At 48.4% G+C, this 19,077-nt stretch overlaps 1 protein-coding gene across 1 annotated transcript; it reads left to right on the forward strand.

Moving 5' to 3' along the window:
* Positions 1–1,809: 1,809 nt before the first annotated feature.
* NDFIP1 (Nedd4 family interacting protein 1) lies at positions 1,810–15,777 on the forward strand. The gene is made up of 8 exons (XM_042826538.1): positions 1,810–1,901; positions 8,954–9,041; positions 10,184–10,314; positions 11,172–11,259; positions 11,467–11,591; positions 12,266–12,332; positions 12,926–13,031; positions 14,804–15,777. The coding sequence occupies exons 1-7, from the start codon at positions 1,863–1,865 to the stop codon at positions 13,027–13,029; spliced, it is 642 nt and encodes a 213-aa protein (XP_042682472.1). The 5' UTR covers positions 1,810–1,862; the 3' UTR covers positions 13,030–13,031; positions 14,804–15,777.
* The last annotated feature ends 3,300 nt before the right edge of the window (positions 15,778–19,077 follow it).

Below are 19,077 nucleotides of genomic sequence, written 5' to 3' on the forward strand. Positions count from 1 at the left end.
TCAAGCTTCAGAGCATCTCTTGGGAGAGAAGACATTTTGTATTGGAGGAAGATTTAGAAAATGCAGAGGTATGAAGTGATTTGCCTAAAACCATGCAGGAAATGAAAGCAGAACCAGTCATGCACTGTAACCACAGCATCATCTTAGCTGCTGTCCCTTGTAAAATAAAACAAAAACACAGAGAGCAGCTGGAAGAAATTGCCATCAGCTCCCCATGTCAGCCGTGCTCAGGCTAGTTGGCCTAATTAGGGGGTGATATGCCTCTGGCTAATGACTGTGGCACAAACTGTTTCACCATCTCTTTGGGATACTGTCCAGCATCTTTTCTGAGGGTATTCACAGGTTGTGTCTGGTTTTAGTCTTTCAGATGTCCAAGTCAATCAGTGTACAGCTAATTACCGCTGTGGCTGTAGCTATACTTAGGGATATAATCCTACCTCGACAGCAAATCCGCGCACGTCATCAGGACAGCTTCTTAGTGCAAAGGAGATTCTCAGTGCAAACTGTGAATCTTGTGGAAAGGGGAAACAGTGTGGCAGTGCCTTCAGCTCTCATTCCAACTCCTTCAAAGGTGTTTTTCTTGCAAGAAACTTGCATTCTCCTCATGCCTACAGCATTTCTCAGGAGCCTCTCTTGGAGGTTCTTCTTGGCTAAAGTCCTTTACAATTCCTGTCTGTCCCTTAGGAGAACTGCAATGTTCACCCATCTCTTTAGGGCTAGGGTGAGCTATCCAGTCCTGTGAGGAATACAGAACAGATCCCAGCCTGAGCATGGTACTGCAAACAGAGCTGTAATCATTCATTTATGACAGAGTTTGCAGTTCAGGACCATGTCCTCAGATTTAAACTCTTTCTCTGAATTGGCAGCTCAGAATCCCAGCAGGGCTGATTCAGCCCTCCTCATCCTAAAGCAGATATATTTAAGTCTTATCAACCTTAGGGACAGATGAGGGTGGTTCTGCTCAAGTCCAACCACAGATGAACTGTGCAAGCACAGAACAAGGGTGAAAATTCCTCAACCCATGTAACATTAAATGCAAAAAAAAAAAAAAAACAACCAACCAACCAAACAAACAAACAAAAAAACCCAGAATAAAGAAATGTATAACCCAGCGTGATTTCAGACGAGTGCTTACTCTGGGAGGCTTTGGGTCTGAGCACCATCTGCTTGATGTGGATATTCGGGATTTCGCGGCACCTCCTGAGCAGCTAGCCAGCATTTCGGGGTAGCTTCGGCTGCAGTGCCACGTGTGTGTGTGCTGGGAGCAGCTGGGAGGGCATCACGTTGGGAACTGACACGGACGTTAACGGAGAGGGCAGTACAGCCCTGGGACGGGGCATGGGATGGCACTGGGGCTGCCGAGCTCAGGGAGCGTTTGGGCAGCGCTCTCAACACAGGGCTCGGCTTTGGGCGGCCCCGTGCGGCCCCAGGGGTGGATTGGGCGATCCTTACGGGTCCCTTCCAACTCGCCGTTCCGTGATTCTGTGCCCAGCCCCAGGGCAGCAGTTCGCACAGCCTGCTCCCAGCGGGCCGTGAAGGCGGCGCCCATCCCCAGCGTGGGGCGCCGTGAATTTCGGATCGCTAGCTGTGGAAATCTCCGCACAGCAACCGCAGCACCGCCAGGCCCAGCGGAGCCGCCGGTTCCTCTCGGGCCCGAGGCCTCCGGCTGCCGGCGGGGCGGGGCGGGGTGGGGCGGGGCGGGAGGAGGGCGCGACCGAGCGTGACGGGCGGAGGGAGGGCGGGAGCGGAGCCGCAGCGAAGAGGCCCCGGCTGCGCGGCCTCCGCTTCAGCAGTGCCCGTCGGGAGGCGGCCGGGCAGCGCCGAGCCCCCGCCGCCCGCTCAGCCCTCGCCCTCCCAGCGCCATGGCGGCCGCCGAGCCCGGCAGCGGCCGCTACCAGCAGGTGAGGGGCGCAGGGGCTCCTTGGGCCGCGCGGGAGGCTGCGGGGGGGCCGTAAGGAGAGCGCGGGGCCTCGGCACCGATCCGGGCTCCGGAGGCCGCTGCAGGGCGAGGCGCGGCACGGCGCGGCCGGGCTGCTGGCGGCGGAGCGCCGCCCCTCCCCGCGCTGCTGGCGGCACGGCGGTGACCTTGCAGGGATGCCGCCCTTCCGCCGTGCTGCGGCCGGCCGGCTCCGCGCGGGTGCTTCCCGGCGGTGAGGTCGTTCTGTACCGTCTTGGAGTGAGCGTTAATTTTGTTTCTCGTGCTCGGCGCGGTGCTCTCGGCCCGCGTTGAAATCCCCCTAGGCCGGATTGCGTGCTTGCGGAGCTCCCGGGTGCGCTCGGTGCGTTCTTCCTTCCCTGCCTCCCGTAGGACGGGAGCCCATCCCAGCCGCAGGAAGCAGCGGGCGGCGTGAGCCCGGCCCTGTGCTGCGGGCTGCGGAGCGGAGGCCTCTCAATTCGCAGTGAGGGGGAGAAATGCCCCAGAAATGTGGGCACCTGCCTGCTGTTGGTGCTCCTCGGAGAAGCCGCTGGGCTGTGGCTGTGTGCTGGTGCCGTTTGGTGGCTGTGTGCTCTCCTCAGAACACCGGGTGCGGCTTCTCTTAGGGCAGAGTGCTGGGCTCGGCCTTGCAGTTGGACGTCACTGGTTTTGGCATGCTAGATTTGTAAAAGTTAAGTAAAACTTGCTGTTTTTTTCCTGTAGAACACAAATGTCTTCACTCACGGCGACAAATCTCTTTCTTTGTTGCTCTTCTCAGCCATGTTGGCTACAAATAACCGGGTTTCTTTGCTAATTGCCTGTCTGTCAGCCCTGAGAATCCTCCTCGTAAATGTCAATTACAAAGGGGTCTGGTTTTGTGTCCTGTCGTCTTGAGTTCATGAAGATATGTGACAGGAGCATCGTTCAGCTTATGCTGTCTTGTTCTCGGTGACACTCCAGACCTGACTGATAAGAACGCTGCTGATTCCCTTAAGAGAAATGTGGAAAGCTGTCATTTCACCAGATCTCACTCACACGTGGGGCAGACATGTAACAGACCCTGTTACTGCTGTAGAGCACAGCTCTGCGTGGTACAGCAGAGATTAGAGAGGCAGCCTGCGCCCCAGAGGATTTGTTCTGCTAAAGACGAGGTCCCAGGGAAAGACAGCTGTAATTGATTGCAGAATGAGAAACATACAGATGGAATTACTTCGCTGGACTGTTTAAAAGTTGCTTTTTTTCCCCCCTTGCCCTCTGTCAGAACTCTGGTATTTGTGCTGTTGTCAAGCACGTTATTGGTTCCTCATGCTTGCCCTGCTCCAGAGAATCCCTGCGTGCTGTGAAACTGGAGATGTAGAGCTGATGTTTAGAGGGGGTGGGAGAACCTCTCCAATGTGAACATGTTGTGGTTTTTAGATACTGAATCTCACTGCATGTGCAGATGTCCAACTAAAATTTCTGCCAGAGGAGTATTTGTAAAGAATTGATAGCTGTAAGGGCTGGAGCTGAATGCAGGGCCTGTAAGTGTAGGCAGTGTGTGGAAATTACCAATACGCTCATTTAATCTTTTAAGTTACTGGAGTATGAAGTGGTGAAAGAGAACTGAAAATTCTCAATCTTGAACTTTTATTTTTGGGAGGGGGTGATGCATTGGTGGTGGTTGACCCATAGTTGGGCAGCTCGCCTGCAGCTGAATGTGCTGCCCTGTCTGCGTGGCAGCTTAACATCCATCTCCATGAGGGTTTTGTGCGTGGATCCGCATGTGTGCGAACAGAGCATGAGAGCTGGGATCCCCTGAGTGTGTGCGTTCCCAAAAAACAGAGAAAAGGATACTGAGCACAGAGGGCAACAGAAATAAATGAGCATCTGAGTTCAAAACCCGCGTGTTCTTCCTTGCAGGCCTGTGTGGGCGCACGGGCTGTGCATCCCCCGCAGCCTGTTCCACCACCTGTGTCTGTTCCTCTGTACGTGCTGTGTTAAAGGGGTGCTTACGGCACGGGATTTATTTTCTGAAGCCAGTTTTCTGTAATCTTCAGCCCTCGTGCTTTATTCAGGCATTAGGTAATCTAACAGAAAATAGCCTGCGATTACGCCTCTGAGTGCTGCGGTGGTCTGGCTGAGCGCGCTGAGGAAGCGCAGACGAAGCTAAGGCAAAACCCGGGGAAGGACGTGTGCCCTGCTGTGCTGGGGGTGTGGAGCTGGGCAGCAGCAGGCAGCTGGTTCTGTCCCTCGGTGCAGGGCAGAGAGGTGGGATGGGGTGCTGGGGAGCAGGGCAGGCTGCAGCACGCAGCAGTCTGTGTCCCAGAAGGACCGGGGCTGATGGCGTTGCAGTTTGGACTCGCTTTTGGGAAGGCTGTGCAGGGTGTTGCTGGGTTTAGGTGGCTTAAAGCCTTTTCAGCGTATCCCCTGGACTGTGAGTTCAGTGGCAGAGCTGTGTTCTGTGCTTAGAGCTGAAAGTAGTCTCTGTTCTGGAAAAAATACTTAGGCTTTTAATAGGTTTATTTACACTCTGTGTTAACTGCTTTTCACTGGAGGCATTTGAAGATATATGTGATGTATATGAGTAATGTAAACCCACCTAGAAAATGGTGGGTGTGTTAAATAATACTAACACTCCTTTTTAAGTGGTATTTCTTCCAGTTCCACTTGTTGGAGGCCTACATGGATCATGAATCATTTTGTTATGGGAGGTGTCTATGGGAAATGTAAAGAAAGATTTCTCCGTTTGTTTGGCTTTCCTTTGGTGGAACTGCAGAAGAAATATGCTGCCTAAGATAGGAGAGTACGTTTGGAATCCATGGAGGACTGCAGTGCTTGCGTTCTGCCTGGGAAGACTGAAGTGAAATAGGAAAGGAGACATCGGTTGCCAGCTAGTGCTTACATTAGGCTCTTATTTGATTTTTCAGTTGCGGTGGGTGTGCAGAATATCCCAAATCTTGAAACATTAGCAGATAGAATTAGTGGTATCCTGGCTGTTCATTTCCTTGGGAGCTGTTTGGTGCTTGCAGAAGATGTGCTGCCTGAAGATACCTGCAATTGGTAAGAAGGGTAAGGAAATAAAGAAAGGGCAGGTTGTTTTCTTCTTTTCCCTTTTGTGCACGTAGATGAATGGAACTGAGGTGTTCTTTGGCCATAAGAGCAGTAGAGTCTTACAGAAATGAGTCACAGTTTTCTCACACCACTGCTCGTGTTGCTCTGCGCCCGGTGGGAGCCAGGATTTGGGGTGAAGCTGTGCTGCCTCTGTGCAACGCAGCACTTGTTCCAGCTGGCTCTTGGTAGATAGATACTGCTTTGTTCTGAAACAGCACCTTCTGCAGGCAAGCACACCTCTCAGGTGGGTTTGGAAGATTTTGGTGATTCTGTGTAGCTGTAGAATTAAAATAAATTCATTCTCTAAAGATTAAAGGACTTGGGAAAGAGAGTGCTATACCAACAGTATCACTGCAAAACTTTTGCAGCAGCAGAATGCAGCCTTGCAGGCAGAAGTCTGTTTTAAATATTATCTTAAGTATCAGTATTTTGCTGGACTCTTAGGCTGAATTCTTTCTGTGACCTGTTAGCGTCCAGGAGGATGTTAGTGTGGTCCTAAAAATTGCAGCAGGGCTTTGTGCCTTGTTAGGTGCATGAAAGGTAACTCCGGCTCCCTAAGATGGAAACCAGCTTCTTGTGATGGCTTCAGCCATCGGGCACGCAGACAGAGGACGGTCCCAGCAGAGGTGTGTTCTGCCTGACGTGCTTGTTGGTAGCTTGGGCAAAGCAGCACAGTGCCTGGGAGAGCAGAGGTGGGGGAATGGGAGCAGTGCTTCACAGCACTGGGGGTGTTTCTGTGGTGAGTCGGTGAGGAGCAGCTCCCTGGAGGCCGTGGATGGTATTTCAGAGGGCAGCAGCTGTGCTGAGCAGTGCTGGATGCATGCAGTGGTGCAAGGCACGGCTCTGCAGCCCGAACAGCAGCGTGAGGGAAGGGCCTTGTGTCCTTGTGGTGTGCACCTCTGGGTGCAAGTGTAACGAGCAGCTCTGTGCGCCGCTGTAATGCAGGTCAGTGACCTGCCAGAGCTTTGGGGAGAAAAGAGTTACCTGCTCCTCTAGGAGAGGGCTGCCGAGCGTTGGTGCATGTGGGTTGGCTTGTCTAATGGCTTGTCGTTACTCCTGCTGATTATAAGCTGATATGAAGTTAGAGGAATCTAAAACTGGATTGGGTGAAAGTCAGGATTTCAAATCAGAGTCAGGGGAAATGTAGCTGAATGAAAGGAGGTATCTTCTTTGGGCTGGGCAGCAGCTTTTATTTGTGTCCCAAAGGCTGAAGATACAAAAGGAGAAAAGTAAGGGGCGTTGCAATGGGATTAGAAAGTTGACCTGCTGGAGTGCTTCCTATTTCAGGAATGACGTGGGTGGTTGTTTTTTGGTTTTTTTTGGTCTTAGGTTGGAAGGGACCTTAACGATCATCTAGTTAGCATTTAACATTGCTCGTGTTGGTTTGCAGAGGTTGTGATTCCATCATTCTGAAAAATCAACCCTGCCACCTTTAAAACATATATATATATATATATATATATCTACATTGATTCTTTTGTTGTTATTAACCTAATTAGCTGCCTTTCTGAAATCTGACAGAAACCATAGTAACAACCAAAATGAGACCTGATCAGGGTTGCCTTCACTTGGATCCTCAGTAGGATTTCATGCAGCACTACCTGGTGTGCCAGCACACGAATCAGAACTGCAGTGAGCACTGCTGAGCCAATGCATTGCTGACTGTGCATGGCTGAGACAAAGCTGGGAATGGGCTGCATGCAAACATTAATAAAGATGCAAAGCAATGCCAGCAGGCAGCGTGCTGAGCAGTACAGAGTTTGGAAGAGGAAACAAACTTGCATGGAAACATTTAAAAATGTCCTTTAAGTTTAGAACTTTAGTGCTGCTGTGCTGCACGTATCTGCACTGGCAAAGTGGGGCAGAAGCAGCACCCCGCTCAGAGCTGCACTGCTGGTGGCTTTTGTTGGTTGGGAAGTAAATGTCTGATGGAACAGGGTAAGACTCAGGGACAACTTCCTGGCATTTGGTAATCAGATGAAAAACTAATCTCAGCCAAGCTCTTGTTTTAATAAGTGCACACACTGTGTAAATACGGCCTACTTTCAATGCAGCAAATGGGAGACTCACATTTTAAAAGCTGAGCTCCATCTGAGGAGCAAAGAAAGAACACCTGGCAGCCTCAGCAAAACAGGCTGTGTTCAAACCTGGCCTCAGTCACATTCTCTGGGATCTGAAGGCTCCCAGCAGTGGCGCAGAGGGAGGTTGCCTGCAGCCCCCCCACAGCACAGTGCTGGGTGCTGGGTGCCCGCCTCGGCCTGGGTGGAAAATGCAAGGCGAGAGCAGCAGGGCCGTGTTGTGCCACGTGAGACCTGGTGATTCATTCTTCCTGTCACATGAACCCTCACTGTTTTGCTAATAAGCACTTAGTTGAATTTTAGATGCCTGGAATCATTAAAAAGGCTGGAAGGCATTTGTGTACCTTGTCCATTAAAAGGCAAATCTGTTTCCTATAACTGCTTGCCTTAGAGAGCCTCTAGCTCAATTTTACGAAGTAGAAGTAACTGCGTGTTTGATGTCATTATTTGACCTGTGGTGGTTTGGAGCTAGCAGTAAGGCCAGCTCGCCTTCTCCCGCATGACGCAGCAGTCAGTGGGGAGGTGGCAGCAGCCCTTGGACCTTTGGTTAATTGTTCCATGTGCACATGAGTGTGCAGCTGGCCCATCTGGTTTGCCTTCGTCAGCTTCTCTGATCAAAGCTGGAGTTGGCATACCTGGCTCATGCAGGGGGTGCTGCATGTTGGTGGCTGGGAAGGCCCAGCAATGGATGCTCTCCTGCTCACTGGGATGGGTGTCATACAGTTCATGCAGCAGTTGGGAAGCAGGTGTCCAATGGATTGCATCTAACTGAAGAGGTTTGGGCTTTGATTTTAACGAGGACGTGGATGCAGTCTGAGCCTTTGATCTGAGCTATTGAAAGGAAAAAGAAGGTGCAGTGCAGTTAGGTGTAAGTGAGACCTCCTTATATGCATGTGGGCCGTTTTTTTGTTTTCCTGGTAAGCTGTACAAGCAAAACAGAACTGCCAGCTCCCTGAGCAGTAAATGCTTGGCAAGGACTTGAGTGCCAACTTCAGAAGATGCCAGAAGTGTCTCTCCAAAGAGAAGAGAGCAAATGGCTTCAAGAACATTAGTGCCAGTGTGCAGGAGGAGTGGCTGAAGATGTTACGGGAGGAGCTGCTGTTGCTTAGCACTGGAGTAGCAGTGATGGCATCTCCCTGTGAGGGCTCAGTCCCAACATGCTTTTCTGAAATGAATTGTCTTTCTGTGTAAAGAGTTAATTTCTTTGTTGATGAGAAGTGGAACAAGAAAAATAAATCAGGTAGCAGCTGATTTGTAAACTCTGTTCTGGTGTGTTCTGTTTCCAGCCCATCTGGTTTGCCCTCGTCAGCTTCTCTGATCAAAGCTGGAGTTGGCATACCTGGGTCATGCAGAGGATGCTGCACTGCTGATAAGCTGCAGGGGTATTTATACCAAGCTGTGGGAATGTGGGAAGCACGGTGCACAAAGCACACAGTCTTCTCTGAAGTCATACATTGTGAAGGGGTGAGGAAAAATTGCAAGAGTCATATTTACATGCACCTTGTATCTGCTACAGGGGTAGCAGTGCAATCTTTTGTCTCCTGTTATTTCCTCAGCTAAAGCAGATGCAGTTGCAGCTCTTAAATGGTGTGAGCTGAGGATCCTTGGGAAGTGCTGGGGAAATGGAGAGGTACTGATAGGTGTGTGCTGTGCTAGGTTGAAGTCCAGGTGTGTGAGGACATGAAATCATTTTAATGTGCTTTTAGATCAACTGGGAGCTCTTTGGAGCAAAGCGAGGAACTGCTGGAATGCTCCACGATGCCACAGAGCTGTCTTGTTCCAGAAGAGCGTGCACGTGCACTTAAAACTCGGGGGGCAGTTCCACAGACCATGGGGCACCCGTTTAACCTCTCTTGTGTGGTCTGTTCAGCTGCAGAACGAAGAGGAGCCAGGTGAGGCTGCACCAGTGGTCAGCGATGCCCCTCCGCCCTACAGCAGCATTTCTGCAGAGAATACAGGTAAGTGCAGCGGAGAGGAAGGAGTTGGGTTTGCTCTGTTGCTTCTTACCTCCTTAATTGTTCTCCGCATTGACAGATGGCATTGCATTATCCTTACCAAGGTGATGAAGGATCAGAATTGATCCAGAGGCACTATTGTTACTTGTGGTTTAGAATATGCATTTTGGCTGCATTCATCTGATGTCATCCTGTAAAGTGCTGTTCAGTTACATTGCACAGCGTTCTGAGTTGATTGAAGGCAGTTAAGATCAAAGTGTTGCGAGGCTTTGTGGTTCCCTCTTGTTATTTGGCTACTGTACTCCTTCCAAAAAGGATTTGTTACTTAAAAGGGATTAAAGAATTCATGATTTCTGCAGTTTTCAGTAACTAAGAACTTGGTCATAAGGTTATGCTTCTGAATCATCGTACTGTCATATAGCTCACTAATAGCTTTGAGCAAAAGAGATTTTCTTTGTGCTGGTTCTGTATCGGTGTGCTTTAACTGAGGTAAATCTTTTCATTTTTCCCCTCCAGAACTTCTGTAGTCAACTTTACAGAAGATTTGTGAATCAGATGCAAGTCAGTATTTCCAGTAGCCAGCCAGCTTTGGCTAGAAGTTGGAGGGCTGTTTCTAAAGCTGACTGGTGGATATCCTGCCTCAGCACACTCATTGTAAAGATGCCCCGATTAGTTCTGATTCCTTGGTGTGCCTAAGAGATTGGGGCTCAGAAATGTGCTTTGATTTTTGTCCCAGTCCATTCCCTGCGTCAAAAAAACTGTTAGGAGTCTTTCTCTGGAAACATTGCTTGCCAGCAATCTGCGGCTCAGAGCGATTCTTCTCTTGACTCACTCAGACTGTTTGGGATTCATAAATAAAACTGCTTCTGTTTTATTGAAGGACAGATGCATGTGTCATTGCTTTAAAAATAAGTAGAGCTGGGCTTGTTGAAGTAGTGCTCTGCGTATTACTTTGTATGAGATAAGATGTTCCTGTGCTTTTCACTTTGTATTCTGGGATGGCAGGAGGCTAAAAGGGTGGGGAGGGGATGAGAGCTTAACAGTTGGGATCCTGAGGTCTTCTGAGGGCTTCTGAAATGCTTTTTGTTCCCAGCATGGAGTCAGGGAGCAGACAGGTTACCTGTTGTATAACTTTTGCTTTGCAGCTTATTTTGACTACAAGGATGAGTCAGGATTTCCGAAGCCTCCATCTTACAACGTGGCCACAACGCTGCCTAGTTACGATGAGGCAGAGAGAACCAAGGCTGAAGCCACAATTCCCTTGGTTCCTGGAAGAGTGAGTACACTTGGCTGCCTGGATCCTTCACATCTGTGTAGGATTTCTCTTTAAGTCCTGCTTATCAAGTGTCCTGCCTCTTGTTCCTCAGCCTTTTAGGGCAGTGGTATTATGCACTCCCAAGAGTTCTGAGGTGCAAGGTTTTAAATTTTCCTCTGGGCAGCTATGAAGTAATGCTGTCCAGGTTAGTTTGGCAAGCTGACAGAGGTGGTGTGCTGTATCTCTGTGCACTGTTGTGTGGGTTTTTTATTTTTAAAGGAATTCAGGATTAATTATTCAGCCATCTCATGTATATACTCTCAGTGCTCCTGCTGCTTACTGAGCTGACTTTACCACAGGGCAGTCTAGTCTGGAAGGGTGAGAAAACCATTCCCCCTATCAGACTACATGTTTTTCATTTTTCAAATTTCCTTTGTCAACACTACCTTTTGTTCATCATGGTCCCCCACCCCAATAGCATTAAAAGCCCACAGTTCCTTACAGTTCTTTATGAACGCCAAATTACTCATTGAGATGAGAAGTGTATTTTTCTGATGAGTGGGGGAATTCTTTTAGTGAGGACAAGAACATGCCTGTATTAAGATAAAGAAATATAAAACACTGCTAAGGATTTAATATAGCATGCCTTGGGGTTTTTCTCTGCTTGCACTTGTAGCCTTCTGAGATTTAGGAATATTTTCCCCAAAAGGAGTTTCTTTGAGTGTGAACTGAGCACTTTGTGTCCCTCTATTGCACACTGCTCTGAGGACTGTGTGCTTTGCTGACCCTGTCTTGCAGAAGCAGGTGCAGATGTGGGTTTGCTGTACGGACTGGGCTGACTTGAATGCGTTTGTGTTGCCTTTCCCTTTGATTTGCAGGAGGAGGACTTTGTGACACGGGATGACTTTGATGACAGTGACCAGCTGAGGATAGGAAATGATGGCATTTTCATGCTAACTTTCTTCAGTAAGTACATGGTGCAACTTATTTTTGTAAGTCAGCAGCCCAAAATAGCTGGTGTTGTTTTCACACTTAGGTTTGTGAGGCACCAAAAAAAAAAAAAAAAATTGTGCCAATTTTAAGGTTTTTGTGCTTTTTTTTTGTTTGTTTGTTTGTTTTCCTTCTTGGAATATAAAGAGGACTTGATCTGGTGCTTTTCTCTTCCTTTCTTAGTGGCATTCCTCTTCAACTGGATTGGATTTTTCCTGTCTTTCTGTCTGACTACTTCAGCTGCAGGGCGGTATGGAGCCATCTCTGGATTCGGGCTGTCTCTCATCAAATGGATCCTTATTGTCAGGGTAAGCTGTGCAGAAACACAGTACTGGTACTGCTTGTTTTTTCCCGACTCATTTTTGTTTCACTTATATGTAAATGTTATTTCTGGCAAACTTAGCTTTTTTTTTTTTTTTTTTTTACACTGAAATGGATTTTCAGCTTCTTGTTCACTGAGGACAGAGCTTTACTGCCATTCTATCTGGTTTATGAGTTCATATGGTGGGATTATTACTGTAATAAAGGAGGTGGCAAACTGCACCCCCGAGGATATCTGCCACATCAGGAGTGTTTGTGTGCTGGGCATGGCAGCGATCCGACCTTCATGGAACAGCATCCAGATAAGCCAGCCCTGCACTCAGCTTAGTGGTGCATCTCACTCTGTGATGCTCTTTAGGTGCTACTTTGGAAATGTGATTTCTCTGAAGTGTGAGGTCGCTGTGGTCACAACCGATGGGAAGAGAGACAGGGCTCTGCAGGTTTGTTTCCTGCCGGAGGAATCGCAGTGGCGCTGTCACAGGGCTGCAGCGGCTCGCTGGTGCCCTCTGGTGTGACACGCTTGTGGCACAGGTGGCAAGAAGCTGTTCTTCATGTTATTTTCCTTACTAGGGACTGCATATGCAAGCAGCTTGAAAACAGATTTAGGTGCAGACACTGCCGTGTGCTCTAACTTGTGTGATTATTGTTTCTCTTTCCCCAGTTCTCCACCTATTTTCCTGGTTACTTTGATGGTCAGTATTGGCTTTGGTGGGTGTTCCTTGTACTAGGTAAGTGTTTTGTTCTGGGGGAAGGAGTGCATACTTAGAACTCTGTAAGGTGCACTAAGGCCCTTCGGAAGCATAGCAGTACTGGCTATTAAAATATGTATGTGCAGATGTGAGACCAAAATGTAACCCTCAGGGTGCTCTTCCTGCATGCATTCTAGGTGTTAGAGACAGAAGCACTGTCTTTTTGTTGTAACTCTGGGGGGTGGTGTCTCATTTATCAGCTGGAAGGAAAAAAGAAGAGAAAAATATATTTCAATTTATAGTAAGTGATGTTGTGCCTGCTGTTGAGTGAGTTGTGATCTTTCTTTCATTATTTTTTTTCCCTCCATTGGAAGTGACTAGATCTAATCCAAAGACTAGATCTAATTTTGGATGAAAGGTTTTGTGATGGGCTGAGGGAAGTTTGGTTTTGAGGTTGCACAATATTGAAAGAGGAGGCGCCAGTGGTACAAGAGGAGTTCTTGTATCAGACAGCTGTTGTGCATCCAGCAACTCAGGTGGTTCTGTATTATTAACAGTGAGTTGATTTGCTTCTTCTCTAATTGCAGAAGCAAAATCTTTATTAACTACACAATTGTGTTTCTTCCATCTAGGATTTCTGCTGTTTCTCAGAGGATTTATTAATTATGCAAAGGTTAGGAAGATGCCTGATACTTTTTCCACTCTCCCCAGAACCAGAGTTCTCTTTATTTACTAAAGGTAAACTTCCTGTTTTCGTGATTTTTTTTTTTTTTGTTTCATTTTAAACTTAATTTACTGACTTTCCTTTGCATCAGAATTCTTAGAATGCAAGGCAGCAGGGAACAGTTATTTCTTGGTATCCCACACACAGCTCCTGTTTCTGCAGAGGGACAGCATCCAGACTGTCTTGGTGGGAGCAGAGGAATATCTGACGTTTTGTGCTGGGTTTTTCCTTTGAAGAATTTTGAGTTCATTAGATCAGATTTGTGCAAACAGAATCTTGGCCCTGCGCTGTGACAGGCGTGTCTTCCTGAGTGAGTGACGAGCCTGAAACATGTGCTATGTTCTAAGCATGAACAAAGGTCACAGAATGTGGTTAGAAAGCTGTGCCAGTCTGGCTTGTGTACCAAAAAGAACAACTTGTCTGAATTTTGTGTGTACTTTGAATTTCCTGCCAAGTTCATGAAGAAATTCAATTCTTGCGCACCGTTTCTCTTTGAAAACCACTCCTGTGTACTTGAGCACACTGCCCTACCTGAGTGTTTTCCAAAAGCCTGAATGCCTGAAAGTCTTTTCTTTAAGGCTGAACTTGAACATTGCTCCCTTCCTAATGGGACTTTAAAGGAAGGCTTAAGTAGTCAAACCCTTATAGCACAATTTCCTGCTTACAGCAGATAATGGCCTTGCATTAACTGTCCCTCCCTGAGGGGAAGGAAATCCCGGAATAGTTTGCTTCCCAGATGGTGGGTGCAACACGATGCTCCCTTCAGAAGGTCTGTAATCACACTCTATTTCCCCAAGACGGGGTTGAAGCAGTTGCAGCTGGGACAGTGGTACGAGGAGAGCAAACAAAGCCCAGCTTTAAATTGGGCTCATTAAATTGTTCAGAATTTGAAACCAAGGCTTAATGTTTCAAATGCTCTTTCTCTTTGTTAGAAGCTGCAGATTGCTTAAGACTCTGCTTAGTTTCTGTTCTGCAGCAGGAGCACGTTAGGTGGAACAAGCGTTGTGCAGCCTTTCACAGCTTTGCCTGCTGAGGACGGTGTGTAAAAATAGCTCTCCAGCCCATTTATTTGTGTTCCTGTTCTGTTTAACAAAGTTACTGGCTTACAGTGGGCTTTTCTGTTGACGTCCAGGATTTGTAACATCCTCTGGAATTCCTGCTGAGTCACCACGAGGATCACTTCCCTGGGTTGTGTGCTCACACAGTGCCAGTATTTAAGCATCAGCTGTTCACCTGTCGCTTGTTCTCACTGAATTTCATTGTACTCCAACTTGAAACTTTTTATCATAGGGACCACGTGGAGCATTCTTGTTCCAGAGGCCTTTCTTGTATTTGATTCTGTCATTCTATGATTCGGAATTGGAAATAATAATTTTGGAGACCTTTCTCTCTGAATGTAAGGATGGAGGTGTGGTGTCTTTGTTTTAAATTGTTGTTTATCTGTTTATTTTTGGGCACCTGAGAGCTTTCAGAAAGCACTCCTTTGGAGATACTGAGGAAATGGCCTGCTAAAATGCTTTCACTGGGGATCTTTAATCCAAACTTCTGAGGAGAGGAAACCACAGAAGACTTGCATGTTCACTGTCTGCTTCTCAGATCAGCTTCCCGCTGCAGGGCATGAGGAGAAGGCAGAGCTGAGTGATCACTTGTGTTTTAGTCCTGTCATTGTGTGCTGAGCTCCTTCATCAGCCCCTCGATATCCTGCACTCTTTGTGAGCTACATCCTTCTGCTGTCTGAAATAGCAATCTCACTGTAGGTTCAATATTTGATATCCTTCTCCAACAGATGTTTTCTGGCAAATGTCTTCCTGTGTGAGTGAATTCTCCCTCAAGAAGTGACAGGACACCTGCAGGAAGTGAATCAAGACTCTGAGACAGAAGAAAAAATAATCACCTGCTTTAAAAGAAATAAATAAAGTACTGTTGGAAAAAAAAAAAAAAGGAGAAGCATTTCTTTCTATTTGTTTCTAGGTGTAAAATTTTAATAATTAATGCGGAATTCTGTAATCATTAAATCGTTAGTGGCTAATGTTTGCAAAAGCTATTGCAGTCGAGTCTGTGACGTGCTAATGAAGCCTTATCTAGTATCTGTAGTCGTTTGGGTAGCATGAGCTGTGCCCCGTAGCCAGCAGGGGACAGGCTTGCTTTGTTTCGTTCTGCATCCTGGCAGCAGGTTGGGACTCTGGCCCGTGGTGTGCAGTGTGAGTAATGCTGACTGCCCTGAAGGGATGATCTCCAAAGCTGAAGTGATGGCATTGCTATGGTTACACACCTTTCTGCTGCCATCGCCACCTGCGCTGCCTGCGTGAGAGGGAAAGCTGGGCTCTGCAGCATGGAGCCGAGAGGTGAAATGAAGTGGGAGAGTCTTATTGTGAAGGTGGCACAAGTATTAATTTTTTAATAGCCTCTGGTATCTCAGTGTTGTAGTATACTTTCGTACTGCCTACTTTTTGGACTAACTAGGGATTTTCACAGTACACGTTGGTAGTGTAAAGATGAAAGGTCACACTGCAACTTTGTATAAAAAATATCTTGCAAAATAAAGGCCTTCTTTTCCTTTGGCTTTGGACTTTTGAGACGACTCCTAACGTACCTGTAACTTGCGTTTATAATTTGTGTTAGCAGAGATTCTGATGCATTATAAATGTAGATTTAATGTCCACTTTTGTGCTTTCTGCCAAGTGGTAATTCACTTCGGAGTTTTACTATGTTAAAACTGTAAATACAGCAGAACATTAATAAATGTCACTTATGTAGCAATTTTTGCTGTAGATCAGTGTTTAATTGAGTTTCGGTGCTCGATTGCATCTGGTTCTTGATTCCCATTGCAGGTTTCCTGCAGGAATTTCATCACAGCTGCACGGAAGGCGTGATGCAGATGTGACTCTTCCTCCACTCCAGGGTCTGTTTCTTCATTTTGTATCCAGGTTTGCCATCCCCAGGCTGGTTTGCAGTGTTGGTCTCTCTTTCTCTGTCAGTTCAGGAGACAGCAATGCCGTAGATTTTGGGAGCGCTGGGTTTTGCTCGGTCTCACGTAAGCTATCTGCTTTTTGAAATGATTAAATCATAGTTTTGTTTCAAGGCTGAACTTCACAAATGTCTGCTCCTGACATCCAGGCAGTTGGGTGGACAGGGATAGATGGGGGTCACTGGGAACTTCCTTTTTAAATACGTGTGTGCAGAGGGAATTACTGAGTTCATCCCGCAGGACAAAATCTGGGGCACTGAGGCACATTTGCCCAAACTTGGTAGATCAGCCTTCTGTTTATTCTCTTGGCATATGGGCCTTATTTGGTCTTATGCATTCAGAGAACTGGAATATTTGGCATTCCTGTTTCTCGTCATTCGATGGCCTGGTGCTGCAGACACCTAGAGCTCAGCTGTCCTGTACGGACACTCCCAGCCATTCTTTTCAAGGACCATGGGCAGGGAGGGATGCCCTGTGGAAGGGGGGGTGGTGGCAGGGTTTGAAGAAGCCCACATCTGTGTTTGGTGAGGGCTGAGAGACTCCGAGCTCAGACAGCTGCCTTGGGTCAGTCAGCCCAGACACTGCATGCCACAGCTGTGGCCCTGTGTGCTCGCTGGATCCCTTTGTCCCAGCTGCCCTGTAGCAGCCAGTCTGCCTTCCCTTTGCAGCAGCATAAAGCTCTGTGTTCAGACAGGATCTGGAGGTGCTGTGCTGTGAGGACGTGCTGGGTGGTGGGAAGCATACTTCCAGCTGGCCTTCTCTGGCCGTTCTACAGCTCTCCCACCCAGCACCTGCAAAGCCAACGTCTGTAGCAGGGATGTGTCTGCCCCTGCGGTTCCTGGGACCTGAAGTCTTCTTGGAACTATTGCAAAGTAACTTCCAGAGGGTAACCTTGCAGCATTTTTTAAATTGGAACTATTGCCAGGGGTTGGTGGAGGAGGACACGCACGGAGCCCCCATCTCGCAGAATGCTTTGTGCCCCGTGTGCCACGGTGAAAATGCTCTTTGTCTCACATAACGTTTCCATTGGGGAATTCTTGAACTCTCTGCTTGTCAGCACATCTGGGCTGAGGGCTGGGCTGCTGCTCACACTGCTGGCAGTGCTGCAGGGCAGTGCTGGCCTGTCCTGCCGACCCCTGCGGCCAAGGAGGGATGCGTTGTGCTGGGAGCTGCTGGGCCCGGCCGTGTCCTCAGCCCTCTGACATCAGCACGTGTTACTCAGAAGAGTTTGGCTGTGTTACAAACTGCTTTTTTTTTTTGGTCCAAATTCCAAAAGCGTTTCCACAACTTTTTTTTTTTTCTTTTTTTCTTTTGCTGTTGTTTGAAAGCAGTCTGAGATCGTTCTGCCAAGCTGATTGGTGCAGCTAGATTTAGTGAAGGCTTCTATAAACCTCTCTGCTGTACTGCAGAGATCCTTTCTCACATGAAAAACGCTGTGATGAATTCATTGCTTTGTGTTTTGGCCACACAAAGCCGATGACTGACTCATGTTTGGTGGCTTTTTCAGTGGCCATAGTTCTTGTTGTTGTGAGCTGGAGGGCATCGGAGCGGGGAGTGGGGGGAGATGGGGGTCACCGACCCAGGAGGTGTTCAGAGCAGTGGGGATGTGGCACTGTGGGCTGTGGTGTGGGGCATGGGGAGCTCAGAGGTTTTTCCCATCCTTAATGAATGAAGTTTTCACAGGACCTACTGCTGTTTTCATTGCGTCGTATGTAAAACATGGTGTAGGTTTAACTGGGAGGAAAGATAAATAAATGCGTTGCAAAAAATTTGTATTATAAACCCCAACTGGTAGCAGTTGGATTAAGGAGTTCTTTTAGAAACTCCTCGAGTGCAGAGCATCTGCAGGGCTGTTCCTGGGGCTGCTGCTGCCCATCATGTTCCAGCTGCTCCTGCTGCTAGAGAGCACTAGAGAGCTCTGGGCTGACTTTTGTGTGGGGGGTTTAATTGAATTGCTCAATACTGAGGAGGAAACCAATGCTTTCAAAGCGCTCTTCACCTCTTGGCTGCACTCCAGCCCCGCACACCAGCACGTGCCCCTGCTCTGTGCAGGGAAGGGGCAGGAGCCAGCTGCAGCAGGACCGAGGGCCGGTGGGAAGGAAGCCCATCTCCAACCCGGTTTGTGTTTGTTTGTGTTGTTGCTTTAACCAAAGCAATTGGAGTGCAGTAATTAAAGGCTCAGTGGCTCTAATTGGAATAGGTTTAAACTCGAGGTCAAAATCCCTTCTGGCACTTCCTTTGCCTAATAACCATCAACAGAAATCAAACAAATCCAACTGGCTCCAGCCACTAATCTGCAACAAGCAAAGGTCGTGGCGGCGATAAGGGAGTGGGGCGGCCGCAGGCAGTGCTGCTTATAAACACAGAGCTGTGCTGGGGTGACACTGAGCGGTGCTGGGGCACGAGGTGCTGCTGAGCTATGCCAGGGTGCGGGGTGACACCGAGTGGTGGCAGCGGCATGCAGGGCAGCATGGATGGGCACCGTGTGCCGGAGCAGCATTGGTGCAGTGCAGGGCATGGGTGCTCAGCAAGGTTCCAATTTGTTAGGCACAGATGGAGGAGCTGAGGCCATGGTGGAGCAGGAGGAAGGGGATTGCATACGAGCACTGATTTTTGGGGCTGTGTGGAGCTCGCCTCAGCCCACCCACAGCTGAGCTTCCTGCCCGCGGCCGGAGGTCACTGCCCTGCCAGGTCGCCGCTGTAACTGCACTCCTAATTAGGGCCTCATTGGGGCCTTTAAAGTGGTCTGTGAGGGGGGAAAGAAAAGTGAAAAAATGAAAGGAGTTGCAGATGCGCAGGTGGCCGGGGGCCAGTGCAGCATCCTCCTGCCCCAGGATGCATGGTTTGGTTCATGTGGCACACAGCGCCGTGCCGCCCTGCTGGTCTGCCCAGCCTCGCTAGATTGCTTCCAGTCACTTCAGCCTACAGATTGCATGTAGTATTCAGGGCTCTTCGCAGCTGCTCCCTCTCTGCCAGCCCTTGCATGTGTGGCACTGAAGGCAGCTTGTGGTGCAGTGCTGCACTGAGCCCCACCTTCTGCTTGGAGGGGTCTCCAGTGTGCCACCAGCCCCTGAGGCACCCCCTGCACCCAG

This window comes from Centrocercus urophasianus, unplaced genomic scaffold (genome assembly GCF_019232065.1).
Source record: "Centrocercus urophasianus isolate 14NV4802_14NV808 unplaced genomic scaffold, USGS_Curo_1.0 seq_26, whole genome shotgun sequence".
In the NCBI taxonomy this organism is placed as follows: Eukaryota; Metazoa; Chordata; class Aves; order Galliformes; family Phasianidae; genus Centrocercus; species Centrocercus urophasianus.